The following is a 25,847-nucleotide window of genomic DNA, read 5'->3' as shown; positions in this document are numbered from 1 at the left end:
CAGTGGCCTGTTCATGTAAATCATTTTTTGGAAATAACTTGAGAACCACTTGACCTACAATGTTGAAACTTAATAGGATGATTGGATATGCAGAGTAGATGACCCCTATTTATTTTGAGGTCACTTGATCAAAGGTCAAGGTCACAGAAGCCTGAACAGTGACTTGAGAACCACCAGGCCAAGAGTGTTGAAATTTAGCGGGATGACTGGACATGCCAAGTAGATGATCCCTATTGCAGCCAACCATCAGTGTCTCTTTGGCTTTCGCTCCTGACCCCTATTGACTTCTTGCCTATAGGACTTTGCATTTGGGGAGACATGCGCTTTTTTACAAAAGCATTTTCTAGTTATTTCTGTTTACAGTAATGAAGACCAAACTAAAACTAATTTCAGTTTCATTCATTCTCTGAAAACTACTGAGAGTACTTATATAAAAAGCTGGAGAAGATATTAATATCCTATGGGGAAGTGTTAACCCTGCCGCGGAAACCGATGACAAATAATTTTACTGTCTCACTAAAATCATATTAGCTGCTCTCATGCAAACTACGTATAAATCAAAGAACAAACTAATTGTTTTTCTATTAAACTTAATGTAAAACTGTCTGCCAGTTACCTGAGGAGCTCGAATTCAACTTGAAGTACAGCCGAAACGTGGATCTTGTTTCCGTAAGTCACAACAAACAATTGATTTACCCAAAGTCATTTTTAAGTAACACAAGTATTTTGGAATACCATTATCCGGGCAAAGAACCGAAATGTATCTTTTCTTATTGTAAAGGACATGCAACAAAACAGTTCCCTAGTTTAAATTGGCTAACGGAACTACATTTTGTATGGAACTGGAATATCAGAGTCCTGAGACTAACGGAACATTTTCATTGGTCGAGAAAATCCGTAAGTCACGCTCATTGGATAGACTGAAAAAGACTGTTTACAATTTACGAAAATAATGCTGTATCCATCCGTGAGAATGGGCATATGGTTAAAATTTACGTTTGATCCTCAAGGTTACATTTTCCGTAAGTCACGGAATCCGTAAGTGAATAAAATCCATCAGTTAATAACAGTATATATAAAATCTATACAAGAAACAGTACAAGTTCAGATTATATACGATTTCCGTAAGTTACGGAATCCGTAAGTTAATAAAACCATTAGACAGTAGAGTCTACATTCAATCATAGATACAAGTAACAATTCACAAGACCAGCACTGGAGAAGCATACTACCAGTGAACGTTAACAACTTTCACCCCTCCAAAGAACTATTACAAAAGCAACACATTTACAAATTATTTTGGTTGTTTTGTTTCAACATCATTTATAAATATAACATACCATTTCAGTATCAATTAAAAGTTATAAAATGTTTAAGGGCTTTTATTGCTATTTTCTACTTGTGGCATTTTACCATTCCGGCCATTTCGGTAATTAATACAGGATTTTAGTCGATGCCATCCCGTACCTTGTACCGTAAAATACATGCCTATGAATAGCTTACAATACTGAACTATAGATACATCCTAGTCAGGACTATTTCTCAGCAACCACTGGAATTCAGCGAAAATTAATAGGATGCATGACTATTAAGAGGTGTACATATTTTCTTCATGTTCCAGTGGAATGATTTTTCAATGAAATATATTTTGCCCTTTGATTACTCAACATTAGTGAATATGCCCAGTCAGTGAATTCCACTTTAAAAATTTGTTCTTTTAATATGCAGCATTTCAGGGAGCATCCATCGCTGTTTTACTGATATTTACTTGTTCTTGTAATTTTGAATTATCATCAAGAAAAAACTCCAAACTGCTTTTACTAAAACAAAATGGCTGATAGTAGTAATTAATTGAAATTGTAAATTTAAATGGAAAATGATCGATAATCAGCATTGAAATGACGGGAATATACAAAAACACAAAACTGCTTTGAGAAAAATACTTTTACAGTCAATATGCCTAATGTGTTTCTGCATTACCAAAAAAGGGTTTACAGAAAAAGAAAATGGCAAGAAAATTGTGGGAAGTTGAAGTAGAACCATCAAGTTTAGAAAAACAGACATTTATAGTATGAAGAGATAGAGGAAAAGGGCAAACTAATGTCAGAAATCAAAACAACCATTTTAACCCCAAACCGTTCCATGAAATTTTTTGTATATAAAGTTATACGACTATAAATGCAATGTTGCTAAAGAGTAGACATTGCGCCACAGCACTGGCACATTTATTTTGTGAAATGTTGTGAAATGTGAAGTGAAAAACCTATTTACTGGTCAAACATTCTTAAGCACATGTGCCTACGATTAAAAACAGCTATTTTAACTCCATTATTGGGAGAATAGGGGGGCTATTCTACTCGCCCCGGCGTCAGCGTGACCTTTCTTGGTTAAAGTTTTTCGGCAACCTTTGTTTTTCTATCATATCTTTGTTACTGTTGCTTGTATCTTACTGTAACTTCACATAAACATTGACAAAGAATGTGCAGGGGCTGGGCCCATTATACCCAAGATCAGGATCACAAAGCTGTTATACTTAGGTTAGTTTTAAGGTTAAAGTTTTTCTGTTATATCTTTGTAACTATTGCTTATATCTTACTGTAAGTTCTCATAAACATTGTCCAGCATACAAAGCATGTGCAGGGGCATGGCCCATTATACCTAAGGTCAAGGTCACCAAGGTGTTATACTTAGGTTATTTTTATGTCCCCGAATGGAGGCATATTAGTTTTCAACTGTCCATCCGTTCGTTTGTTAGTTCGTTCGTCAGTTCGTTCGTCACGACGTTAACTTTTTGCATGAAGGCACTTTACTCGTGAACCACTGCACCCAGGACCGTCAAACTTAACGTGCTGATAGTACTTATTGAGTACACGACCACTACTGACTTTGGGGTCACCAGGTCAAAGGTCAAGGCGCTGTGGGGGCATTTATCACCATTAGTGACAGCTCTTGTTAAGGTTAAAGTTTTTCGGTAACTTTTGTTTTTCTGTCATATCTTTGTTACTATAGCTGATATCTTACTGTTACTTCACATAAACATTGTCCAGCATACAAACAAAATATGTGCAGGCGTTGGCCCTATTATACCCAAGGTCAAGGTCACCAAGGTGTTATACTTAGGTTAGTTTTAAGGTTAAAGTTTTTTGGCAACCTTTGTTTTTCTGTGATATCTTTGTTACTATTGCATATATCTTACTGTAAATTCACATAAACATTGTCCAGCATACAAACAAAATATGTGCAGGCGCTGGCCCTATTATACCCAAGGTCAAGGTCAACAAGGTGTTATACTTAGGTTATTTTTAAGGTTAAAGTTTTTCGGCAACCTTTGTTTTTCTGTCATATCTTTGTTACTATAGCTGATGCCTTACTGTTACTTCACATAAACATTTTCCAGCATACAAACAAAGTATGTGCAGGGGTTGGCCCCATTATACCCAAGGTCAAGGTAACCAAGATGTTATAATTAGGTTAGTTTTAAGGTTAAAGTTTCTCGGCAACCTTTGTTTTTATGCCCCCGGCATCTACTGATGTGGGAGGCATATAGTGATTGTCCTGTCCGTCCGTTCATTCTTTCGTCAAATTAGCATGTAAAGTTGTGCACCTGTGTTTTGTTTGGTGTTTCATTCAGTCAGACTAGAGTTATGACCCTTGACCTAGTCAAAAATATGCTTAAAAGTCTAAAAGTTTGTGATGCACATATCTGGTTAAATATTTGACCTAGAGTTATTAAATCATATAGGATTGTTTTAGAATGTGAAGTTTTACACCTTGGGTTTTGTTACAGATTTCACCCAGTCAGCCTAGAGTTACAGCTCTTGGGCAAATGTATGCATAAAAGACAAAAAGGCTTATGTCGCCTGTATCTCAAAACATACTGGATCTAGAGAGATTAAAACCTTGAGAAAAAGTGTTCAGTGTGGAAAACTGTGCACTTGGTGTTTTGTTTGTGATTTCTGTCAGGTGGCTAAGAGTTATGGCCCTGGACTTTGTCAAATATATTCTAAAAGGATCAAAAGTTTGTGGTGCATGTATCTCAGAAGTATTTTGCCTGGAACCATGAAACATTAGGGAATTGTTACATAGCACCTGATGATCTATTTGGTATTTCACTCAGCCAGACTAGAATTATGGTCCTTGACTTGTAACAAAATATGCCTGAAGTCCTTAAAAGTTTGTGCCAGAAACAGAAAATATCTTTAAAAGCTTCGTTTCATGAACCCTTGATGGATCTTCATTAAACTTGTAAGATCCTCTGCCAGATTTATTCAAATGGATGCACTTTGCCCCTTTTAGGAGTCACTAGTGCTGAAAATAGAAAAACCTTTCAACAGCTTCACTTCATAAATCTTCACCAAACTTGGTCTGTAGCATCATTATAAGGTCCCCTATTCACGTTGTTTAAATGGGGGCAAGTAGCCTCTTTTTAGGCGTGTAACATTCTTATAAAGTTCTCTGTTAATTCTCTTCCAATGGGAGCTCTTGTCCCCTTTAAGCAGAAAGAGAGCTTAAAATAGAAATATCTGTTAAATGAATTTCCCCTAAAATTCCTTTGCAGATCTTTATTAAATGTTGGACGGTAACATCCTAGTATGGTCTTATGTCAGAATTGCTCAGACGGGGGCACTGCTGATGGTAAGCTTTCAGGATTGTTATACGCCTGAAGGGACATATCATGTTATACCCCGGTGTCTGTCTGTCCATCTGTCCGTTTGTCTGTCCATTAGCAATTTCGTGTCTGCTCTGTAACTCTTGAACCCATTGAAGGATTTCAAAGAAACTTGACACAAATGTTCACCACATCGGGATGACATGCAGAGCACATGTTCTGGATGGCTCACTTCAAGGTCAAGGTCACGCTCGGGGGTCAAATGAGTGTGTTTTGTGTCCACTGTAGCTCTTGACCCCCTGGAAGGATTTCAAGAAACTTGACACAAATGTTCACCACATCAGGAAGACGTGCAAAACGCATGTTCTGGATGGCTGGCTTCAAGGTCAAGGTCACACTTAAGGGTCAAAGGTCATATGAGTGTGTTTCGTGTCCGCTCTGTAAGTCTTGACCTTCTTGAAGAATTTCAAAGAAACTTGACATAAATGTTCACCACATTGAGACGACATGCAGAGCGCATTTTCTTGATGACTTGCTTCAAGGTCAAGGTCACACTTAAGGGTCAAAGGTCATATGAGTGTGTTTCGTGTCCGCTCTGTAAGTCTTGACCCCCTTGAAGAATTTCAAAGAAACTTGACATAAATGTTCACCACATTGAGACGACATGCAGAGCGCATTTTCTTGATGACTTGCTTCAAGGTCAAGGTCACACTTAGGGGTCAATAATCATATGAGTGTGTTTCGTGTCCGCTCTGTAACTCTTGAACTGCTTGAAGGATTGTAAAGAAACTTGGCACAAATGTCCACCACATTGAGATGACGTGCAGAGTGCATGTTCTTGATGTCTCACTTCAAGGTCAAGGTCACACTTAGGGGTCAAAGGTCATATGAGTGTGTTTTGTGTCCGCTCTGCAACTCTTGACCCCCTTGAAGGATTGTAAAGAAATTTGACACAAATGTTCACCACATTGAGACGACGTGCATAGCGCATGTTCTGGATGTCTTGCTTCAATGTCAAGGCCACACTTAGGGGTCAAAGGTCATCGCTCTGTAACTCTTTAACCGCTTGAAAGATTTTGAAGAAACTTGACACAAATGTTCACCACATCGAGACTGTGTGCAGAGCGCATGTTCTTGATGGCTAGCTACAAGGTCAAGCGCACTTTTAGGGATCAAAGGTCATACTTCCGAGCGTTTATTGCTCCGCATTGCGGTGCTCTTATTGGATATTGAGCTGCTGTCTGTTGTCCACAGTTTCTTTAAAGAACATCTGCTCCTAAACCACTGTGCCTGTTTCAACAAACTTCTATGGCCTGTATCTTGGATGGTCCCCTTTCAGATTCCTTCAAATCTAGGTCTTCCACGCAAACTTCTGGTTGCTATGTCAAACAGAGGGAATTTTTTTTTTAAATAATCTTATTATAAACCTCTGGCACAATTTTGAAATAATTTCACAGAAATATTCCTTGCATGAACCTCTACCAAATTTTGTTAGATCATGCTGTTTCATTGAAGCAGGGCTAGTTTTTATGCCCCCGAAGGGAGGCATATATAGTTTTTGAACTGTCTGTCTGTCTGTCTGTCAGTCTCTCCGCAATTTTCGTGTCCAGTCCATATCTTTGTCATCCATGGATGGATTTTAAAATAACTTGGCATGAATGTGTACCACAGTAAGACGACATGTCGCACGCAAGACCCAGGTCTGTAGCTCAGAGGTCAAGGTCACACTTAGATATTAAAGGTCTTTTTTCATGATAGTGCATTTGTGTCCGGTCCATATCTTTGTCATCCATGGATGGATTTTCAAATAACTTGGCATGAATGTGAACCACAGTAAGACGACGTGTCGCGCGCAAGACCCATGTCCGTAGCTCAAAGGTCAAGGTCACACTTAGACGTTAAAGGTCATATTTCATGATAGTGCATTGATGGGCGTGTCCGGTCCATATCTTTGTCATTCATGCATGGATTTTAAAATTATTGGGCATGAATGTGTACCACAGTAAGACGATGTGTCACGTGTAAACTCTAACATCGGCCATAACTATTCATTCAAAGTGCCATCGAGGGCATGTGTCATCCTATGGAGACAGCTCTTGTTCATCAATAGATATATGGAAAATTTTGAAAATCTTCTCTTCTCAAACTAATGGCTCGATTTTAAAATAATGTTTGTTAGGTGATCCACTACCAAATTCCTTAATAAAGCCATGTTTATTTGTAAAATAGCATGGCTGCTGGAGGGCTCAACTAATTTTCTTTGTATGGTTTTATAGAAAACCGAAAACCTCTCAGAAAATGCTCACTTGATTTGAAAATAATTTGACAGCAATGTTGGTTGATCCTCTATGGAATTCCTTCAAGTCATTCTGTGTTGTTAAGGGGGATGGGCTAGTTAGCTTACCTGAGCACAAATGCTCGGGGTGAGCTGTTGTGATCACCCACTGTCTGGAGTGAGTCCATCTGGCCTCAACACCATTCCATCAATAGTAGGAAGTGTTAAGTGTGACTGAACTTATAATTCCAGCAGTAGTAGGCAGTGTTTAGTTAGACTATACTATTTAAACAATAGTAGGCATGTACTATTCCAGCAGTAGTAGGCAGTGTTTAGTTAGACTATACTATTCAAACAATAGTAGGCATGTACTATTCCAGCAACCGCCTCGGTAGCCTAGTGGTAGAGCGTCCGCTTCGAGTGCGGGAGGTCGTGGGTTCGATCCCCGGCCGCGTCATACCAAAGACGTAAAAATGGTACTAGCAGCTTCCTCGCTTGGCGCTCAGCATTAAGGGGATAGTGCTAGGACTGGTCAGCCCGGTGTCAGTATAATGTGACTGGGTAGGGTATCATGCCACGTGTCTACGGCGTGATATTCCAGTGAGGCAGCACTATAAAGTTGGGCATTGTGCTCACTGCTACAAGTAGACACCGTCGTTTATATGACTGAAAAAAAGTTGAACATATCAGCAGTATAGATAGTGAACATCACAAGTACACTATTCCAGCAGTAGTAGGCAGTGTTTAGTTAGACTATACTATTCAAACAATAGTAGGTATGTACTATTCCAGCAGTAGTAGGCAGTGTTTAGTTATGACTAATCGTTTAACAGGTTTAGTAGATGTACTATTCCAGCAGTAGTAGGGTGTAGTTAGACATACTATTCAAACAATAGTAGGCATGTACTATTCCAGCAGTAGTAGGCAGAGTTATTAATATATATACAATTTTGTTTTACAGGGAGATTTTTTTGTTAAATTTGAAATGAGCAGGGGAGGAGGGAATAAAATAAAAAGCTTGAAAGTGAGCATCTCGGAAAAAAATAAAATAAAATAGAATTTTTTAAGATTTTTTTTATTTTGATGAACTTTCGTTTCAAGTTTGTTTACTTGTGTTTGTGTCATATTTGATATTGTGATGTATTGTTATGTTTTAAGACTATAAAAGCCATTTATACAGGATGAACATTGAATAAAATTTTCATGCATGCTTGTGAATAAACTGCTTCAGGCACTGTAACTCACACTGGCAAGTCTTTAAAATTCAGAAAGCTTGTTTTACTTAATTTAAGTGGAAGACAAAAATTATTTTATCTGTTACAACAGCCACAGTAAATTTCAGTGACAGCAAGTAGAGACTAAACACGTCTGGTATAAAGTGGCCTAGTAGTGTAGTAGTTTTGGTGGTTTGGTTTGCTTGCATCTTCTGCTGTGTAACCTCTGCTTTTTATACATAATATTTACTTATTGTATCTTTCACCAATATCATCTTTAATGAGCTAACTTTACAGTTTATGCCAGCTCATAATATACTGGATTTTATCAGCAAAATAAAGTATTTAATAACTTTGAATAACAGTCACAGTGCAGAGGGCAAGATTTTTTTTTCAGTGATGAAGAACGAAAGATAATCTAGCAAAAAGTTATCTGAAAATTTACCTCATTTAACTCTGTAATTTGCACCTTTTTATAATACACTTAGATCAAGTACTGAAGTTGCTTCTGTAATTTGCACCTTTTTATACTACACTAAGTTCAAGTACTGAAGTTGCATCACTTTTTGTCAAAATATTGTCTCCAATAAAAAGTATTCTTTATTATTCTTTATACACTTATGAATTCTATTGAAGTTACAAAAGAAATGGACCATCTGTCTGAGATTTTGCCAAAACTACCAGCTGCTTTATGCCAGACAGTCCCAAGCCTGTGTAAAGTGTGAGGGGTCACCATTGAAATAAAAATGTAAAAAAAATCTGCTGTTACAAACATTTATTTGTTCTGCAAACAACTAATGTTTTGAATAAAATTTAATGTCAAAGCACCTTTGATATTGTATTGCCTTTCTATGGCAAACTTGTAAGTTGAATCTATTGAAAACAAAATGTGAGTAAGACAATCTTTAGACAATTTAATACTTTTAATACTGTCACTTTTATGAAAGGAGTATTATGTACAATAGTATTATTTCCCGAAAAATATATATTTTATGAAAAGTGTCTAAAAATAATTGGACATATTCATCGTCCATCCACCCGTGTAGAAAGAGAGAGAAAAAAACGTTAAAGATTATCGGTAATTATTCAGTGATAAACTAAGTAATGTTGACCTTGTTTTCATGATCAATTTACACCCCCTCTAAGAGCTAAAAGAAGTGTGTCAGTATCTTGACATCTGAAGCGGAGATCAAAGCGGTACTTTTGCTCGAGATTGTCATGGCATTACGTCATGTTTTCGCACGATGTGACATATTACTGTATGATCATACCGCATCGGTTCTTAAAATTGCTGAGAAATAGAAATCAATAAAAAAATTCTTCTTTAATTTGTTATCAAAAGCGAATGTGCTATATCCCGTATAAAAGGTAAATGTCTCAAACGATAGTTACTATAGTGGATATCCTACCTCTGTGACCTATTTGCCCTCAAGGAATTTACATTATTGTTTGACAAGAAAAACTTTTAAATTGTTGGTCAAAAAATACATGTACAAAGATTCATTTAAAACTTATTAAAAACTGCAGTGACATCACATTGCTTTATTTTAAAATCGCATTTCTACTTACGTTCACGAGGTCACGTAACCTATTCTGCCACACTAGCCAAAAATCGTCTTACTCCATGTATTGTAATCGCAGCTGCTTTTTCATTATTTAAGATTTTTTTATTCTGTATTTTGTACTTTCTGGTCAAAAGTCTGAATTTTAAGCCCATAGTATTCATCATTTATTTACTTTTAGAAAGAAATAAGTAACTAAGATCGCGCTGTTTGAATTTTTACAAATGATTATATGAACATTCGACCGTTTTTAGCTCATCTGATTTTTTGAAAAAAAATGATGAGTTATTGTCATCACTTGAGCGGTTGTCGGCGTCGGCGTCTGCGTCGGCGTTGCCTGGTTAAGTTTTATGTTTAGGTCAGCTTTTCTCCTAAACTATCAAAGCTATTGCTTTGAAACTTGGAATACTTGTTCACCATCATAAGCTGACCCTGTATAGCAAGAAACATAACTCCATCTTGCTTTTTGCAAGATTTATGGCCCCTTTTGTACTTAGAAAATATCAGATTTCTTGGTTAAGTTTTATGTTTAGGTCAACTTTTCTCCTAAACTATCAAAGCTATTGCTTTGAAACTTGGAATACTTGTTCACCATCATAAGCAGACCCTGTACGTCAAGAATCATAACTCCATCTTGCTTTTTGCAAGATTTATTGCCCCTTTTGGACTTAGAAAATCAGTTTTCTTGGTTAAGTTTTATGTTTAGGTCAGCTTTTATCCTAAACTATCAAAGCTATTGCTTTAAAACTTGCAACACTTGTTTACCATCATAAGTTGACCCTGTATAGCAAGAAACATAACTCCGTCCTGCTTTTTGCAAGATTTATGGCCCCTTTTTGACTTAGAAAATATCAGATTTCTTGGTTAAGTTTTATGTTTAGGTCAACTTTTTCTCTTAAACTATCAAAGCTATTGCTTTGAAACTTGCAACACTTGTTCACCATCATAAGCTGACCCTGTACAGCAAGCAACATAACTCCATCCTGCTTTTTGCAATAATTATTGCCCCTTTTTGACTTAGAAAATCATTTTCTTGGTTGAGTATTATGTTTAAATCAACTTTTCTCATAAACTATTAAAGCTATTGCTTTAAAACTTGCAACAGTTTTTCACCATCATAAGTGGACACTGTACATCAAGAAACATAACTCTATCCTGCTTTTGGAAGAATGATGGCCCTTTCTAGACTTAGAAAATCATGGGTAGGACAATATTTCTATTACACAAAAAAAATCAGATGAGCGTCAGCATCCGCAAGGCGGTGCTCTTGTTATAGAATGTTGCCTACATTTTTGTCGATATCTTATTAAAATCATTATAGAATTCAAAAAGTATTATTTCTCAAGGGGTGTTGAAAACTTGAAGCGAAAATATTAAAAAATGAATGCACTACGCACGGTTTTTGTGTACGTGTCGATGTAAATTAGTGTTACGATAGGTCACACGTGCTTGTGGAATGGAAAATTACCGGCATGACGTTTTGATATCTTTACGATTCGCGGGTAAATTCCAGTCAATCCAGGTAGCGACTGAACCATCTCAAAGTTTGTTGACGTTTTGTAGATGTAATTGCTGAATTTTGATAAAGTAAGGACGTAAAAAAAAACACTCGCCCGATCGGTCGAGTACACAGCGAGGTCCACTCGTCCTACTCAGACTTAACTCGCCAATGCGAGCAGGCGAGTGGAATTTTACACCCTGTTAATGCCGATAGATGTACGGCAAAACACGTTATTTTGCACGCGTTAAACTCCCTTTCTGTGAAATTACGTCCAGGTGAAAATACAGTAATTTTATTTTCTTAGGGGCTGTAAACAACCGACCAGCGGAAAAAATAAAATAAAACTCGGGAAAATGAATTTTAATTTTATTCCACTTTTGCAATATTTAGGACCGGCGCTCCCGTAAAACGAAAAATAAAAAAACTCTGGCCTAGGCAGTGTTTAGTTAGAATGTACTATTCCAGTAGTAGACAGTGTTTAGTTAGAATGTACTATTCCAGCAGTAGTAGGTGTTAAGTAAGACAATACTTTTCAAGCAATAGTAGGCATGTACTATTCCAGCAGTAGTAGGCAGTGTTTAGTTAGACTATACTATTCAAACAATAGTAGGCATGTACTATTCCAGCAGTAGTAGGCAGTGTTTAGTTAGACTATACTATTCAAACAATAGTAGGCATGTACTATTCCAGCAGTAGTAGGCAGTGTTTAGTTAGACTACTATTCAAACAATAGTAGGTATGTACTATTCCAGCAGTAGTAGGCAGTGTTTAGTTAGAATGTACTATTCCAGTAGTAGACAGTGTTTAGTTAGAATGTACTATTCCAGCAGTAGTAGGTGTTAAGTTAGACAATACTATTCAAGCAATAGTAGGCATGTACTATTCCAGCAGTAGTAGGCAGCGTTTACTTAGACTCTACTATTTAAGCAATAGTAGGCAGTATTAAGTTAGAATGTACTATTCCAGCAGTAGTAGGAGGTGTTAAGTTAGACAATACTTTTCAAGCAATAGTAGGCATGTACTATTCCAGCAGTAGTAGGCAGTGTTTACTTAGACTATACTGTTTAAGCAATAGTAGGCAGTATTAAGTTAGACTGTAATATTCCAGCTATAGTAGGCAGTGTTAAGTTAGACTATGATATTCCAGCTATTATAGGCAGTGTTATGTTAGACTATAGTATTCAAGCTATAGTATGCAGTGTTAAACTATAATATTTCAGCTATAGAAGGCAGTGTTAATTTAGACTGTAATATTCCAGCTATAGTAGGCAGTGTTAAGTAAGACTATAATATTTCAGCAGTAGTAGGCAGTGTTAAGTTAGACTGTAATATCACGTGCGAAAAAGAAACAGGAAATCCTGGGATTATCCCAGGAAGTCCCAGGACTATCCTGGGATAATGTCCTGAAAATATCTCAGTAATTCCTGGGATAGTCCTGGGACTTTCCACGCCGTTAAATGGGAATGGGACAATCCCAGGATTTTCCTGTGAACAGGAAAAAAACAAGACACCAGAACACCAGGAAACCTATTGCTGTACTGCTATCCTGAAAATCCCAGGAATGTCCTGTATATATTGTCCTGTTCTCAGGAAATCCCAGGAATGTCTTGAGAATTTTTGAAGTCAGGATATCCCAGGAAAATTGTCCTGTCTTCAGGAAATCCCAGGAATTCCTGATGTCAGGAAATTTCAGGACAATTGTCCTGTCTTCAAGAAATCCCAGGAATTCCTGTTGTCAGGAAATCTCAGGACAATTGTCTTGTCTTCAGGAAAGTTTCCAGGACATGTAATTGAATACCTTGTAAACATGATTTGAAATTCTCTTTGGCGGGAAGTACAGTTAACAAATTGAATGAATGTTAAAGTTCAATTGTATTTACAGTAAGAATAATAATTAAGGATTATCATTTCCAAATATTAAAAGATATTTTCTAGTTAAAAAGTATACATCATGTACATTGAAACATACAACCTGTCATAGCAGAAATATCTATTTATCAGTTCAAATATGTGCATACATGGCAAAAACACTAGGTGTAGTATTTAGTCTAGAAACATCACAATATGAGCTTCATACTGAGCAAAAAGCTCTTATCATTCTATGATCTGTTTACTTTTAAGAGTGAAACTGCCTTTGATCAAACATGTACAGATAATGTAAACAGTACCAACATATTTCACTCTTTAACGCTCTGATTTTAAAGAAAAATACTTTTCTAAATGACTTACTGGTATTGTTTTGTAAAATCATTAAATGAAGGTATATATTTAGTATTATTTCTAAAAGTTTAATACAGAAATAATTTGCTAACTTACAGCAAATATAGAATATATTCCTGTTACTCCAACAACACCACAGAGCAAGTGCTTAATGATACAAAACATGGGTCTTCAACACCAGGATGTAATTAACTTACTAGACCATTACAAGATCATGTTTCAAATAATTTACCATCTTTCAATTTGTATCTTTTAGAAAAAGTCCTGTCTTTTTCCTGTGAACAGGACAATTTCCATCAAAAGTCCTGTCTTTTTCCTTTGAACAGGATGATTTCTATCAAAAGTCCTGTCTTTTAGTGTTAAAGTCCCGTCTTCAAGACTTTTATGCAGCCTTGCTAAAAGAATCTCAGGATAATCCTGGGATTTCCTGAGAACAGGAAAATATTTCTGCACGGGATTCCAGCAATTATGGGCAGTGTTAAGTTAGACTGTAATATTCCAGCTATAATAGGCAATGTTAAGTTAGACTATGATATTCCAGCTATAGTAGGCAGTGTTAAGTAAGACTATAATATTTCAGCTATAGTAGGCAGTGTTAAGTAAGACTATAATATTTCAGCAGTAGTAGGCAGTGTTACGTTAATCTGTATTATTTCAGCAGTAGTAGACTATAATATTCCAGCTATAGTAGGCAGTGTTATGTAGGGCTATAATATTCCAGCTATAGTAGGCAGTGTTCAGTTAGACTATAATATTCCAGCTATAGAAGTCAGTGTTCAGTTAGACTATAATATTTCATCAGTAGTAGGCAGTGTTAAGTTAGATTATAATATTCCAGCTATAGAAGGCAGTGTTCAGTTAGACTCATATTCCATCTATAGTTGGCAGTGTTAAGTTAGACTGTAATATTCCAGCTATAGTAGGCAGTGTTATGTAGGGCTATAATATTCCAGCTATAGTAGGCAGTGTTCAGTTAGACTATAATATTCCAGCTATAGAAGTCAGTGTTCAGTTAGACTATAATATTTCATCAGTAGTAGGCAGTGTTAAGTTAGATTATAATATTCCAGCTATAGAAGGCAGTGTTCAGTTAGACTCATATTCCATCTATAGTTGGCAGTGTTCAGTTAGACTATAATATTCCAGCTATAGAAGTCAGTGTTCAGTTAGACTATAATATTTCATCAGTAGTAGGCAGTGTTAAGTTAGATTATAATATTCCAGCTATAGAAGGCAGTGTTCAGTTAGACTCATATTCCATCTATAGTTGGCAGTGTTAAGTTAGACTGTAATATTCCAGCTATAGTAGGCAGTGTTAAGTTAGACTATAATATTCCAGCTATAGAAGGCAGTGTTCAGTTAGACTATAATATTTCATTTGTAGTAGGCAGTGTTAAGTTAGATTATGATATTCCAATATAGAAGGCAGTGTTAAGTTAGACTGTAATATTCAAGCTATAGAAGGCAGTGTTAAGTTAGACTGTAATACTCCAGCTATAGAAGGCAGTGTTAAGTTAGACTGTAATATTCCAGCTATATTAGGCAGTGTCAAGTTAGACTATCATATTCCAGCTATTGTAGGTAGTGTTCAGTTAGACTATCATATTCCATCTAAAGTAGGTAGTGTTAAGTTAGACTGTAATATTTCAGCTGTAGTAGGCAGTGTTAAGTTAGACTATAATATTCCATCTATAGAAGGCAGTGTTAAGTTACACTGTAATATTCTAGCTATAGTAGGCAGTGTTCAGTTAGACTATAATATTCCAGCTATAGAAGGCAGTGTTCAGTTAGACTATAATATTTCATCAGTAGTAGGCAGTGTTAAGTTAGATTCCAGCTATAGAAGGCAGTGTTAAGTTAGACTGTAATATTCCAGCTATAGAAAGCAGTGTTAAGTTAGACTGTAATATGCCAGCTATAGAAGGCAGGGTTAAGTTAGACTGTAATATTCCATCTATAGTAGGCAGTGTTAAGTTAGACTGTAATATTCCAGCTATAGAAGGCAGTGTAAAGTTAGAATATAATATTCCAGTTATAGAAGGCAGTGTATAGTTGGACTGTAATATTCAAGCTATAGCAGGCAGTGTTAAGTAAGACTGTAATATTCCAGCTATAGAAGGCAGTGTTAAGTTAGACTGTAATATTCCAGCTATAGTAGGCAGTGTTAAGTTAGACTATAACATTCCAGCTATTGTAGGCAGTGTTCAGTTAGACTATAATATTCCATCTATAGTTGGCAGTGTAAGGTTAGACTGTAATATTTCAGCTATAGTAGGCAGTGTCTAGTTAGACTATAATATTCCAGCTAAAGAAGGCAGTGTTAAGTTAGACTGTAATATTCCAGCTATTGTAGGCAGTGTTCAGTTAGACTATCATATTCCATCTATAATAGGCAGTGTTAAGTTAGACTGTAATATTCCAGCTATAGTAGGCAGTGTTAAGTTAGACTATAATATTCCAGCTATAGAAGGCAGTGTTACGTTAGACTATAATATTTCATCAGTATTAGGCAGTGTTAAGTTAGATTATAATATTCCAGCTATAGAAGGCAGTGTTAAGTTAGACTGTAATATTCCAGCTATAGAAGGCAGTGTTAAGTTAGACCGTAATATTCCAGCTATAGAAGGCAGTGTTAAGTTAGACTGTAATATTCCAGCTATAGAAGGCAGTGTTAATTTAGACTGTATTATTTCAGCTATAGAAGGCAGTGTTAAGTTAGACTGTAATATTCCAGCTGTAGTAGGCAGTGTTAAGTTAGACTATAATATTCCAGCTATTGTAGGCAGTGTTCAGTTAGACTATCATATTCCATCTATAGTAGGCAGTGTTCAGTTAGACTAATATTCCGGCTATTATAGGCAGTGTTAAGTTAGACTATAATATTCCAGCTATAGTAGGCAGTGTTAAGTTAGACTATAATATTCCGGCTATAGTAGGCAGTGTTCAGTTAGACTATAATTTTCCAGCTATAGTAGGCAGTGTTCAGTTAGACTATAATATTCCAGCTATAGAAGGCAGTGTTCAGTTAGACTATAATATTTCATCAGTAGTAGGCAGTGTTAAGTTAGATTATAATATTCCAGCTATAGAAGGCAGTGTTAAGTTAGACTGTAATATTCCAGCTATAGAAGGCAGTGTTAAGTTAGACTGTAATATTCCAGCTATAGATGGCAGTGTTAAGTTAGACTGTAATATTCCAGCTATAGTAGGCAGTGTTAAGTTAGACTGTAATATTCCAATTATAGAAGGCAGTGTTAAGTAAGACTGTAATATTCCAGCTATAAAAGCTAGTGTTAAGTTAGACTGTAATATTCCAGCTATAGAAGGCAGTGTTAAGTTAGACTATAATATTCCGCTATAGTGGGCAGTGTTAAGTTAGACTGTAATATTCCAGCTATAGTAGGCAGTGTTAAGTTAGACTGTGATATCCCAGCTATAGTAGGCAGTGTTAAGTTAGACTATGATATTCCAGCTATAGTAGGCAGTGTTAAGTTAGACTATAATATTCCAGCGATAGTGGGCAGTGTTAAGTTAGACTATAATATTCCAGCTATAGTGGGCAGTGTTAAGTTAGACTGTAATATTCCAGCTATAGTGGGCAGTGTTAAGTTAGACTGTAATTTTCCAGCTATAGTAGGCAGTGTTAAGTTAGACTGTCAGCAGTAGACAGTGTTAAGTTAGACTGTAATATTCCAGCAGTAATTGGTAATGTTAAAAGGAAAGGCAATGTTGTTCTTATGTTAAATCATTTATAGAAGTGAAAGAATTTTCAAAATCAGCTTGAAAATGAGAAAGTTATGAGCATTTAAAAATTTGTGAAAATGTTGGCCATGGCAACAAAAAACAAAATGGCAGATTTACTAAATTTCAAGATAATAATTATACTGATTTGTTTAAAATATTTTTTCTACTTTTTTCAAGCTATAATGGAAAAAAATATCATGCTTGTTTTACATTTAACACTCAAGAAACAGTTGAAATTAATCCATATAAAAGGTAATTTGCTAAATAAAGGATTCAGCAGTGTGTAAAATTTTAAAGATGTCATAAACACACTAAAATTTTCTTAGATTTCAAACTGCCATATCTTTTTCAATAATGGTCTGATTTAAAACTTCTCTCAGCATTATGAATTGCTTGAGGATGGCTTTCATATAAAAATAACTTATTGTCATTCAGTCCTTTAAGTTACATTGAACTATTCCAACAACAGCAGGCAGTGTTAAGTTAGGTTGTATTATTCCAACAATATAGCAGGTAGTTTTCAGTTAGGTTGTATTATTCCAACAATATAGCAGGCAGTGTTCAGTAAAGTTGTATTATTCCAACAATATAGCAGGTAGAGTTAAGTGAGGTTGTATTATTCCAACAATATAGCAGGTAGAGTTAAGTTAGGTTGTATTATTCCAACAATATAGCAGGCAGAGTTAAGTTTGGTTGTATTATTCCAACAATATAGCAGGCAGAGTTAAGTTAGGTTGTATTATTCCAACAATATAGTAGGCAGTGTTAAGTTAGGTTGTATTATTCCAACAGTATAGCAGGTAGAGTTAAGTTAGGTTGTATTATTCCAACAATATAGCAGGCAGTGTTAAGTTAGGTTGTATTATTCCAACAATATAGCAGGCAGAGTTAAGTTAGGTTGTATTATTCCAACAATACGAGGGTTGTCCTAGAAAATTGCGAACTTTTTTAATTATTTCGAAAATAAGCGACGCATCAAATAATTATTTCAACTGGTGTTATTTCAGTGTATACTCGACAGGACTATAGAGTTTGAAATTAAATATCTGTCATATTATTCGAGTATTTTTAGCTCACCTGAGCACAAAGTGCTCAAGGTGAGCTTTTGTGATCGCCCTGTGTCCGTCGTCCGTCGTCAACAATTTGACTGTTAACACTTTAGAGGTCACAATTTTGGCCCAATCTTGATGAAACTTGGTCAGAATGTTACCCTCAATAAAATCTTGGACGAGTTCGATATTGGGTCATCTTGGGTCAAAAACTAGGTCACCAGGTCAAATCAAAGTAAAAGATAGTTAACACTCTAGAGGTCACAATTTTGGTCCAATCTTAATGAAACTTGGTCAGAATGTTACCCTTAATAAAATCTTGGATGAGTTCGATATTGGGTCATCTGGGGTCAAAAACTAGGCCACCAGGTCAAATCAAAGGAAAAGCTTGTTAACACTGAGGCCACATTTATGACTATATCTTTATGAAACTTAGTCAGAATGTTAATCTTGATGATATTCAGGTCCAGTTTGAATCTGGGTCATGTAGGGTCAAAAACTAGGTCACCAGGTCAAATCAAAGGAAAAGCTAGTTAACACTCTAAGAGGTCACATTTATGACCATATCTTAATGAAACTTGGTCAGAATGTTAATCTTGATGATCTTTATGTCAAGTTCAAATCTGAGTCAGGTGGGGTCAAAAACTAGGTCACTTGGTAAAATCAAAGGAAAAGCTTGTTAACACCTAGAGGCCACATTTATGACTTTATTTTCATGAAACTTAGCCAGAATGTTATTCTTGATGATGTTTAGGTCAAGTTCCAATCTAGGTCATGTGGGGTCAAAAACTAGGGCACCGGGTCAAATCAAAGGAAAAGTTAGTTAGCACTTTAGAGGCCACATTTATGACATATCTTAATGAAACTTGGTTGGAATGTTAATCTTGATGATCTTTATGTCAAGTTTAAATCTGGGTCAGATGGGGCCAAAAACTAGGTCACCACCTCAAATCAAAGTAAAAGCTAGTTAACACGTATAAGCCACATTTATGACCATATCTTAATGAAACTTGGTCAGAATGTTAATGTTGATGATGTTTAGGTCAAGTTTCACTCTGGGTCAGGTAGGGTCAAAAACTAGGTCACCAGGTCAAATCAAAGGAAAAGCTTGTTAACACTCTAGAGGCCACATTTATGACTTTCATGAAACTTGGTCAGAATGTTAACCATGATAATCTTTAGGTCAAGTTCGAATCTGGGTCATGTGGGGTCAAAAACTAGGTCACTGGGTCTAATCAAAGGAAAAGCTAGTTAACACTCTAGAGGCCAAAATTTATGACCATATCTTAATGAAACTTGGTCAGAATGTTAATCTTGATGATCTTTAGGTCAGTAGGTCAGGTGAGCGATACAGGGCCTTCATGGCCCTCTTGTTTAAGATACAGCCTTGAAATTTTGGTGACATACACCATTTTGCACACAAATCGTAAAACTGAATTTCATTGACCATGAATGTGACCTACTGACTTTCTTAATATTTTATCATCAGTTTGACATTTGAAACATGTAGCTGATATTACTCAGGTGAGCGATCCAGGGTCATCATGACCCTCTTGTTTAAATAATGGACAGTCGTCAGTGCTAGTCGGCGCACGCTCAGTTTTCCCCCTACAAAAAGAAGCGGCTTCCATTTAAACTCGTGTAACTTACCTGATATACATATGACAGGATTAAAATTTATATCGTTGTTATTTAAATGGCAACCTATGGAACGTAATTATGTTGCGTTTCAAGTCTTTGATGTCACTTGCTTTAAAAAAATGATGTAATTTTGAAAGTAATGGTCTCACGTACTTTAAGAAATGACAACATCAGATAAGTTCACGGCGCAGAAAGTATTAAAAGTATTTTGAATCACTTGCCCAACCTTCCTTAAAACATTTGTGCCATGTAAAGACCTGTGTCCTACTAAGATTTGCCTGACTTGTAGAATTTTCCACTTCCCGTTGTGTTTGAGAAGGAGTCATACCGCGACCTACACAACACTTTATCAATAGTGTCTGCGCCGCAAACTTATCTGACATCGCAATTTCTGAAAGTTTGTGCAAACGTTACTTTCAAAATTACATCACCATTTTAAAGCAAGTGATGTCAAAGACTTGAAACGCAACATAATTACGCGCCACACATTGCCATTAACGACAATGTAAATTTTAATCCTATGAGATGTATATTGGGTAAGTTACATGAGCTTAAATTGAAGCCGCTTCTTTTTGTAGGAGGAAAACTGAGCGTGCGCCGACTAGCACTGACTGCCGTCCATTATTTAAAGAATACTCAAATAATATGAGAGGTATTTAATTTTAAACTATATAGTCCTGTCAAGTATACATTGAAATACCATCAGTTAAAATAATTATTTCATGCGTCGCTTATTTTCGAAATAATAAAAAATAGTTCGCGATTTTCTGGGACAACCCTCATATAGCAGGCAGTGTTAAGTTAAATTGTATTATCCCAACAATATAGCAGGCAGTGTTCAGTTAGGTTGTATTCCAACAATATAGATGGCAGTGTTAAGGTAGGTTGTATTATTTCAACAATATAGCAGGCAGTGTTAAGTTAGGTTGTATTATTCCAACAATATAGCAGGCAGAGTTAAGTTAGGTTGTATTATTCCAACAATCTAGCAGGCAGAGTTCAGTTAGTTTGTATTATTTCAACAATATAGCAGGCAGTGTTCAGTTAGGTTGTATTATTCCAACAATATCGCAGGCAGTGTTCAGTTAGGTCAGGGTTCGAATTTAGCCTGATTTTCTACTTGCATTTTTTCGCAAGTGGTATTTTTTTAACTTGCTAAATGAAAAACAACTTGCATTTTCCGCGACATGTTACTTTATTAGAACATTAACACAATCATCCACGTGACAAGTCCAGCCAATCGTATTTGCGCTATATAAATATTAACTTATTAATAGATTACCAAAAAACCCACCGGATGCGGTAAATGTCATCAAAATTGGCGCAGGTACTTGTCAGCAGTTGAAAAGACATGCGCACGGGACATGTATCGAGTGTAAATGTCCTTTACGACGAAAGATGAAAGAGTGCTCCGAAAGAAAGAACAGTGTAAGATCGAGACGACCGTTAGAAATGCACATTATTCGCCCAAACATTTTCACTAGCAAAAAAATGCTGGTGTCTGAAATCTCACCTTGCAGTTTGAAATTTGCACTCGCATTTCGCGAGTATGCGAGCTTAAATTCGAACCCTGTTAGGTTGTATTATTCCAACAATATAGAAGGCAGTGTTTAGATAGGTTGTATTATTCCAACAATATAGCAAGCAGAGTTAAGTTAGGTTGTATTATTCCAACAATACAGCAGGCAATGTCCAGTTAGATTGTGTTATTCCAACAATATAACAGGCAGAGTTAAGTTAGGTTGTATTATTCCAACAATATAGCAGGCAGTGTTCAGTTAGGTTGTATTATTCCAGCAATATAGCAGGCAGAGTTAAGTTAGGTAGTATTATTCCAATAATATAGCAGGCAGAGTTCAGTTAGGTTGTATTATTCCAACAGTTAGCAGGCAGAGTTAAGTTAGGTTGTATTATTCCAACAATAAAGCAGGCAGAGTTAAGTTAGGTTGTATTATTTCAACAATATAGCAGGCAGAGTTAAGTTAGGTTGAGTTGTATTATTCCAACAATATAGCAGGCAGAGTTAAGTTAGGTTGAGTTGTATTATTCCATCAATATAGCAGGAAGTGTTAAGTTATTCAATGCATACTCAAATGTGTATTTTCCTAGGCATTGTGTATTCTACCCTCCCTTCATGTCTCTGATAAATCTATGAGAAAGTGCATGAAAAGTTCTAATCTTAGATTGCATCCAGTTAGTTTCCTTTCTAAATACATACCTTACTATTTTGCTTGTTTTAGAAGGACCTGTAGGTGGATATGACAGTGATACAGAACTTATGTTAGACCCTGGCTATGCTGAATGTGCTGATGCTATCAAAGGTATATCACTTTTTAGCTCAACTTTTCGAAGAAAAAGTAGAGCTATTGCACTCGCTCCGGCACCGCCGTCGCCGTTGGTTAAAAGTTTTTGATAAAGTTAGATATTTCTGTTACCATCAAAGCTATTCACTTGAAACTTAAAACAGTTATTTACTATCAAAGTCTACAACAGGAGAAAGAATCCCCATAACTCTGATTTGAATTTTGACAGAGTTATGCCCCTTTTTAACGTAAATTTTTCTTGGTTAAAGTTTTATAAAGTTTTTACTGGCAAAGCTCTAATTCAGAGTCAAGCACTTACAGCGTGCTGTTTTACGGATAGCTCTTGTTTTTACATCTAATTAATATGCGCAACATCAACCAAATCGACCAGTTAAATTTACCAGTTCATACAACAATAATCAGTTAAATTTACCAATTCATACGACAACAATCAGTTAAATTTACCAGTTCATACAACAACAATCAGTTAAATTTACCAATTCATACGACAACAATCAGTTTGTTTACTGTGTAACAAATAATGGCTGTGCCTGCAAAGTAGAAATAACACCAATTCGGCAATACAAGGTGGTTTATCTAATGCGTTAAAGAGCCTAAAATGGCAAATCACAGCAAAAATAAAGTATGATCAAGAATATGAAAAGTCAAAGAGGCCACCAAGAGTGGACTATGGATAGACTGTGGTTGAACAATATAGACCTTGGCATGGCTTATACAGATAGTAATACAAAACAAGAGAATTTGGACATGCATAGTTTGGCATCAGCTATCCACAATGCCCATAAAGAAACTAAATCCTGTTTTTTCCCATAAATTATAGATGGGTTTCAGACTGATCTCCAAGGATATGGCAGTAAGTATCCCAGATGGCTTAAGTCTGAGTGTTAATTTATATTCCAGGAACCTTAAACATTTGAAGCACAAGGAAATATGCTCATGGAACACATTGATGACCATTTTTTCTTAAATGTAAAATAGTCATGGAAATATGACTTTCTTAATAATTCCAAGTGTGGGTGTTTTTGGACACATATTTCCTAATTAATAACGCCCATCCCCATTCCCAGATCAGTGGTAAAAATTACTGCAGACATATTGCAAATTGGCAGTGAATTACCCTAATGGTTTTTGAGGCCAGTGAGCAAAAGGTCAAGGTCACAGTGACTGTACAAAATTAGTTTCTGCTCAATATCTCGTCAACATACAACCCTCAAGCACAGCAAGCACATTGCTCAAGGGCATTAAATGACACTTTAACTTAGAGCTAAGTGGGTCAAAGGTCAAGGTCACAGTGAATGGTAACACAACAACCATTTTGAGAACAATCTGATGTAAACTTAGCCAGTGGTCATGGTCACTGTCGTGCTTTGTGGTTATTTAGATATATTACGTGATGGTGCTTCTTTGTCTGTCTGTCTGTTTGCAATACTATCTCTGCTTAATAACTTCAGAATGCATTGAGACATATGGTCCTCAAACTTGAAAGGCACATTGCTTCATATGTATTTTATTCCACATGGCAGTGCTCTTGTTAACTCACCTGAACAAAAGGTCCAGCATGAACTATTAGTAAAGGTGGATGGTCTCGCATCCATAATTTATCAGCCATTATCCTGCATCAACATTTTTAGCTTTACTGGTCGAAGAATAAGGAGGGCTCTAAATTAAATTAAACTTTGAAATTAAAGGTTGAGCGCAATACTGCCATAGCTCTTTTTAGCTCACCTGAGCACGAAGTGCTCAAAGGTGAGCTTTAGTGATCGCCCTGTGTCCGTCGTCCGTCGTCGTCCGTCGTCCGTCCGTCCGTCCGTCCGTCCGTCGTCAACAATTTGACTGTTAACACTCTAGAGGTCACATTTTTGGCCCAATCTTAATGAAACTTGGTCAGAATGTTACCCCCAATAAAATCTTGGACGAGTTCGATATTGGGTCATCTGGGGTCAAAAACTAGGTCACCAGGTCAAATCAAAGGAAAAGCTTGTTAACACTCTAGAGGTCACAATTTTGGCCCAATTTTTATGAAACTTGGTCAGAATGTTACCCTCAATAAAATCTTGGACGAGTTCGATATTGGGTCATCTGGGGTCAAAAACTAGGTCACCGGATCAAATCAAAGGAAAAGCTTGTTAACACTCTAAAGGTCTCAATTTTGGCCCGATCTTAATTAAACTTGGTCAGAATGTTACCCTAAATAAAATCTTGGACAAGTTTGATATTGGGTCATCTGGGGTCAAAAACTAGGTCACCAGGTCAAATCAAAGAAAAAGCTTGTTAACACTCTAGAGGTCACAATTTTGGCCCGATCTTAATGAAACTTGGTCAGAATGTTACCCTTAATAAAATCTTGGACGTGTTCGCTATTGGGTTATCTGGGTTCAAAAACTAGGTCACCAGGCCAAATCAAAGGAAAAGCTTGTTAACACTGTAGAGGCCGCATTTATGACTGTATCTTCATGAAACTTGGTCAGAATGTTAATATTGATGATCTTAAGGTCCAGTTTGAATCTGGGTCATGTAGGTTAAAAAACTAGGTTACCAGGTCAAATCAAAGGAAAAGCTAGTTTACACTGTAGAGGCCACATTTATGACCTTATCTTAATGAAACTTTGTCAAAATGTTAATCTTGATGATCTATAGCTCAAGTTCAAATCTGGGTTAGGTGGGGTCAAAAACTAGTCACCAGGTCACATCAAGGGAAAAGCTAGTTTACACTGTAGAGGCCACATTTATGACCTTATCTTAATGAAACTTTGTCAAAATGTTAATCTTGATGATCTATAGCTCAAGTTCAAATCTGGGTTAGTGTGGGTCAAAAACTAGGTCACCAGGTCACATCAAGGGAAAAGCTTGTTAACACTCTAGAGGCCATATTTATGACTATATCTTCACGAAACTTAGTCAGAATGTTAAACTTGATGGTCTTTAGGACAAATTTGAATCTGGGTCATGTCGGATTAAAAACTAGGTCACCAGGTCAAATCAAAGGAAAAGCTAGTTAACACTGTAGAGGCCGCATTTATGACCATATCTTAATGAAACTTAGTCAGATTGTTAATCTTGATGATCTTTAGGTCAAGTTTAAATCTGGGTTAGATGGGGTCAAAAACTAGGTCACTAGGTCATATCAAAGGAAAAGCTTGTTAACACTCTAGAGGCCACATTTATGACTGTATCTTCATGAAACTTAGTCAGAATGTTAATCTTGATGATCTTTAGGTCAAATTCGAATCTGGGTCATGTTGAGTCAAAAACTAGGTCACGGGGTCAAATCAAAGGAATAGCTAGTTAACACTTTAGAGGCCACATTTATGACCATATCTTAATGAAACTTGGTCAGAATGTTATTCTTGTTGATCTTTAGGTCAATAGGTCAGGTGAGCGATACAGGGCCTTCATGGCCCTCTTGTTTTATTTAATAGGAGTTACGACAGTATTGTGCTCAACCCTCTAGACTTGCACTCAACCAGTAGCATCTGCATCATTATTCTGCATCTGTATTGTTATAATTTTTTATGAAGTCCAATATTTTCTTCATTACTGAAGATATTCTCATTGTGACAGTGTTCATTAGTTTATACTAATTTATTTTAGGTCGATTGTGAAGCAAGTTCTTCAACTTGTATTAATCACTCTCGACACCTCATTCCAGATGGAATTCATTGCCACCAGGGTATTAGCGTGGCAAGTTGTATAACTCTACCTACTGTA

At 36.3% G+C, this 25,847-nt stretch overlaps 1 protein-coding gene across 1 annotated transcript in view; it reads left to right on the top strand.

The window, feature by feature from the left end:
* LOC123538529 (uncharacterized) overlaps nucleotides 1–25,847 on the top strand; it is a 194,074-nt gene that overhangs the window by 52,291 nt on the left and 115,936 nt on the right. The window contains exon 4 of the mRNA XM_045322688.2: nucleotides 22,056–22,136. Coding sequence (XP_045178623.2) covers nucleotides 22,056–22,136 — 81 coding nt within the window. The remainder of the gene's footprint in view (nucleotides 1–22,055; nucleotides 22,137–25,847) is intronic.

Source organism: Mercenaria mercenaria, chromosome 18, assembly GCF_021730395.1.
Source record: "Mercenaria mercenaria strain notata chromosome 18, MADL_Memer_1, whole genome shotgun sequence".
Taxonomy (NCBI): domain Eukaryota; kingdom Metazoa; phylum Mollusca; class Bivalvia; order Venerida; family Veneridae; genus Mercenaria; species Mercenaria mercenaria.
Note: the sequence above shows the minus strand (reverse complement) of the source record. Positions and strands in the feature narration are given on the sequence as shown.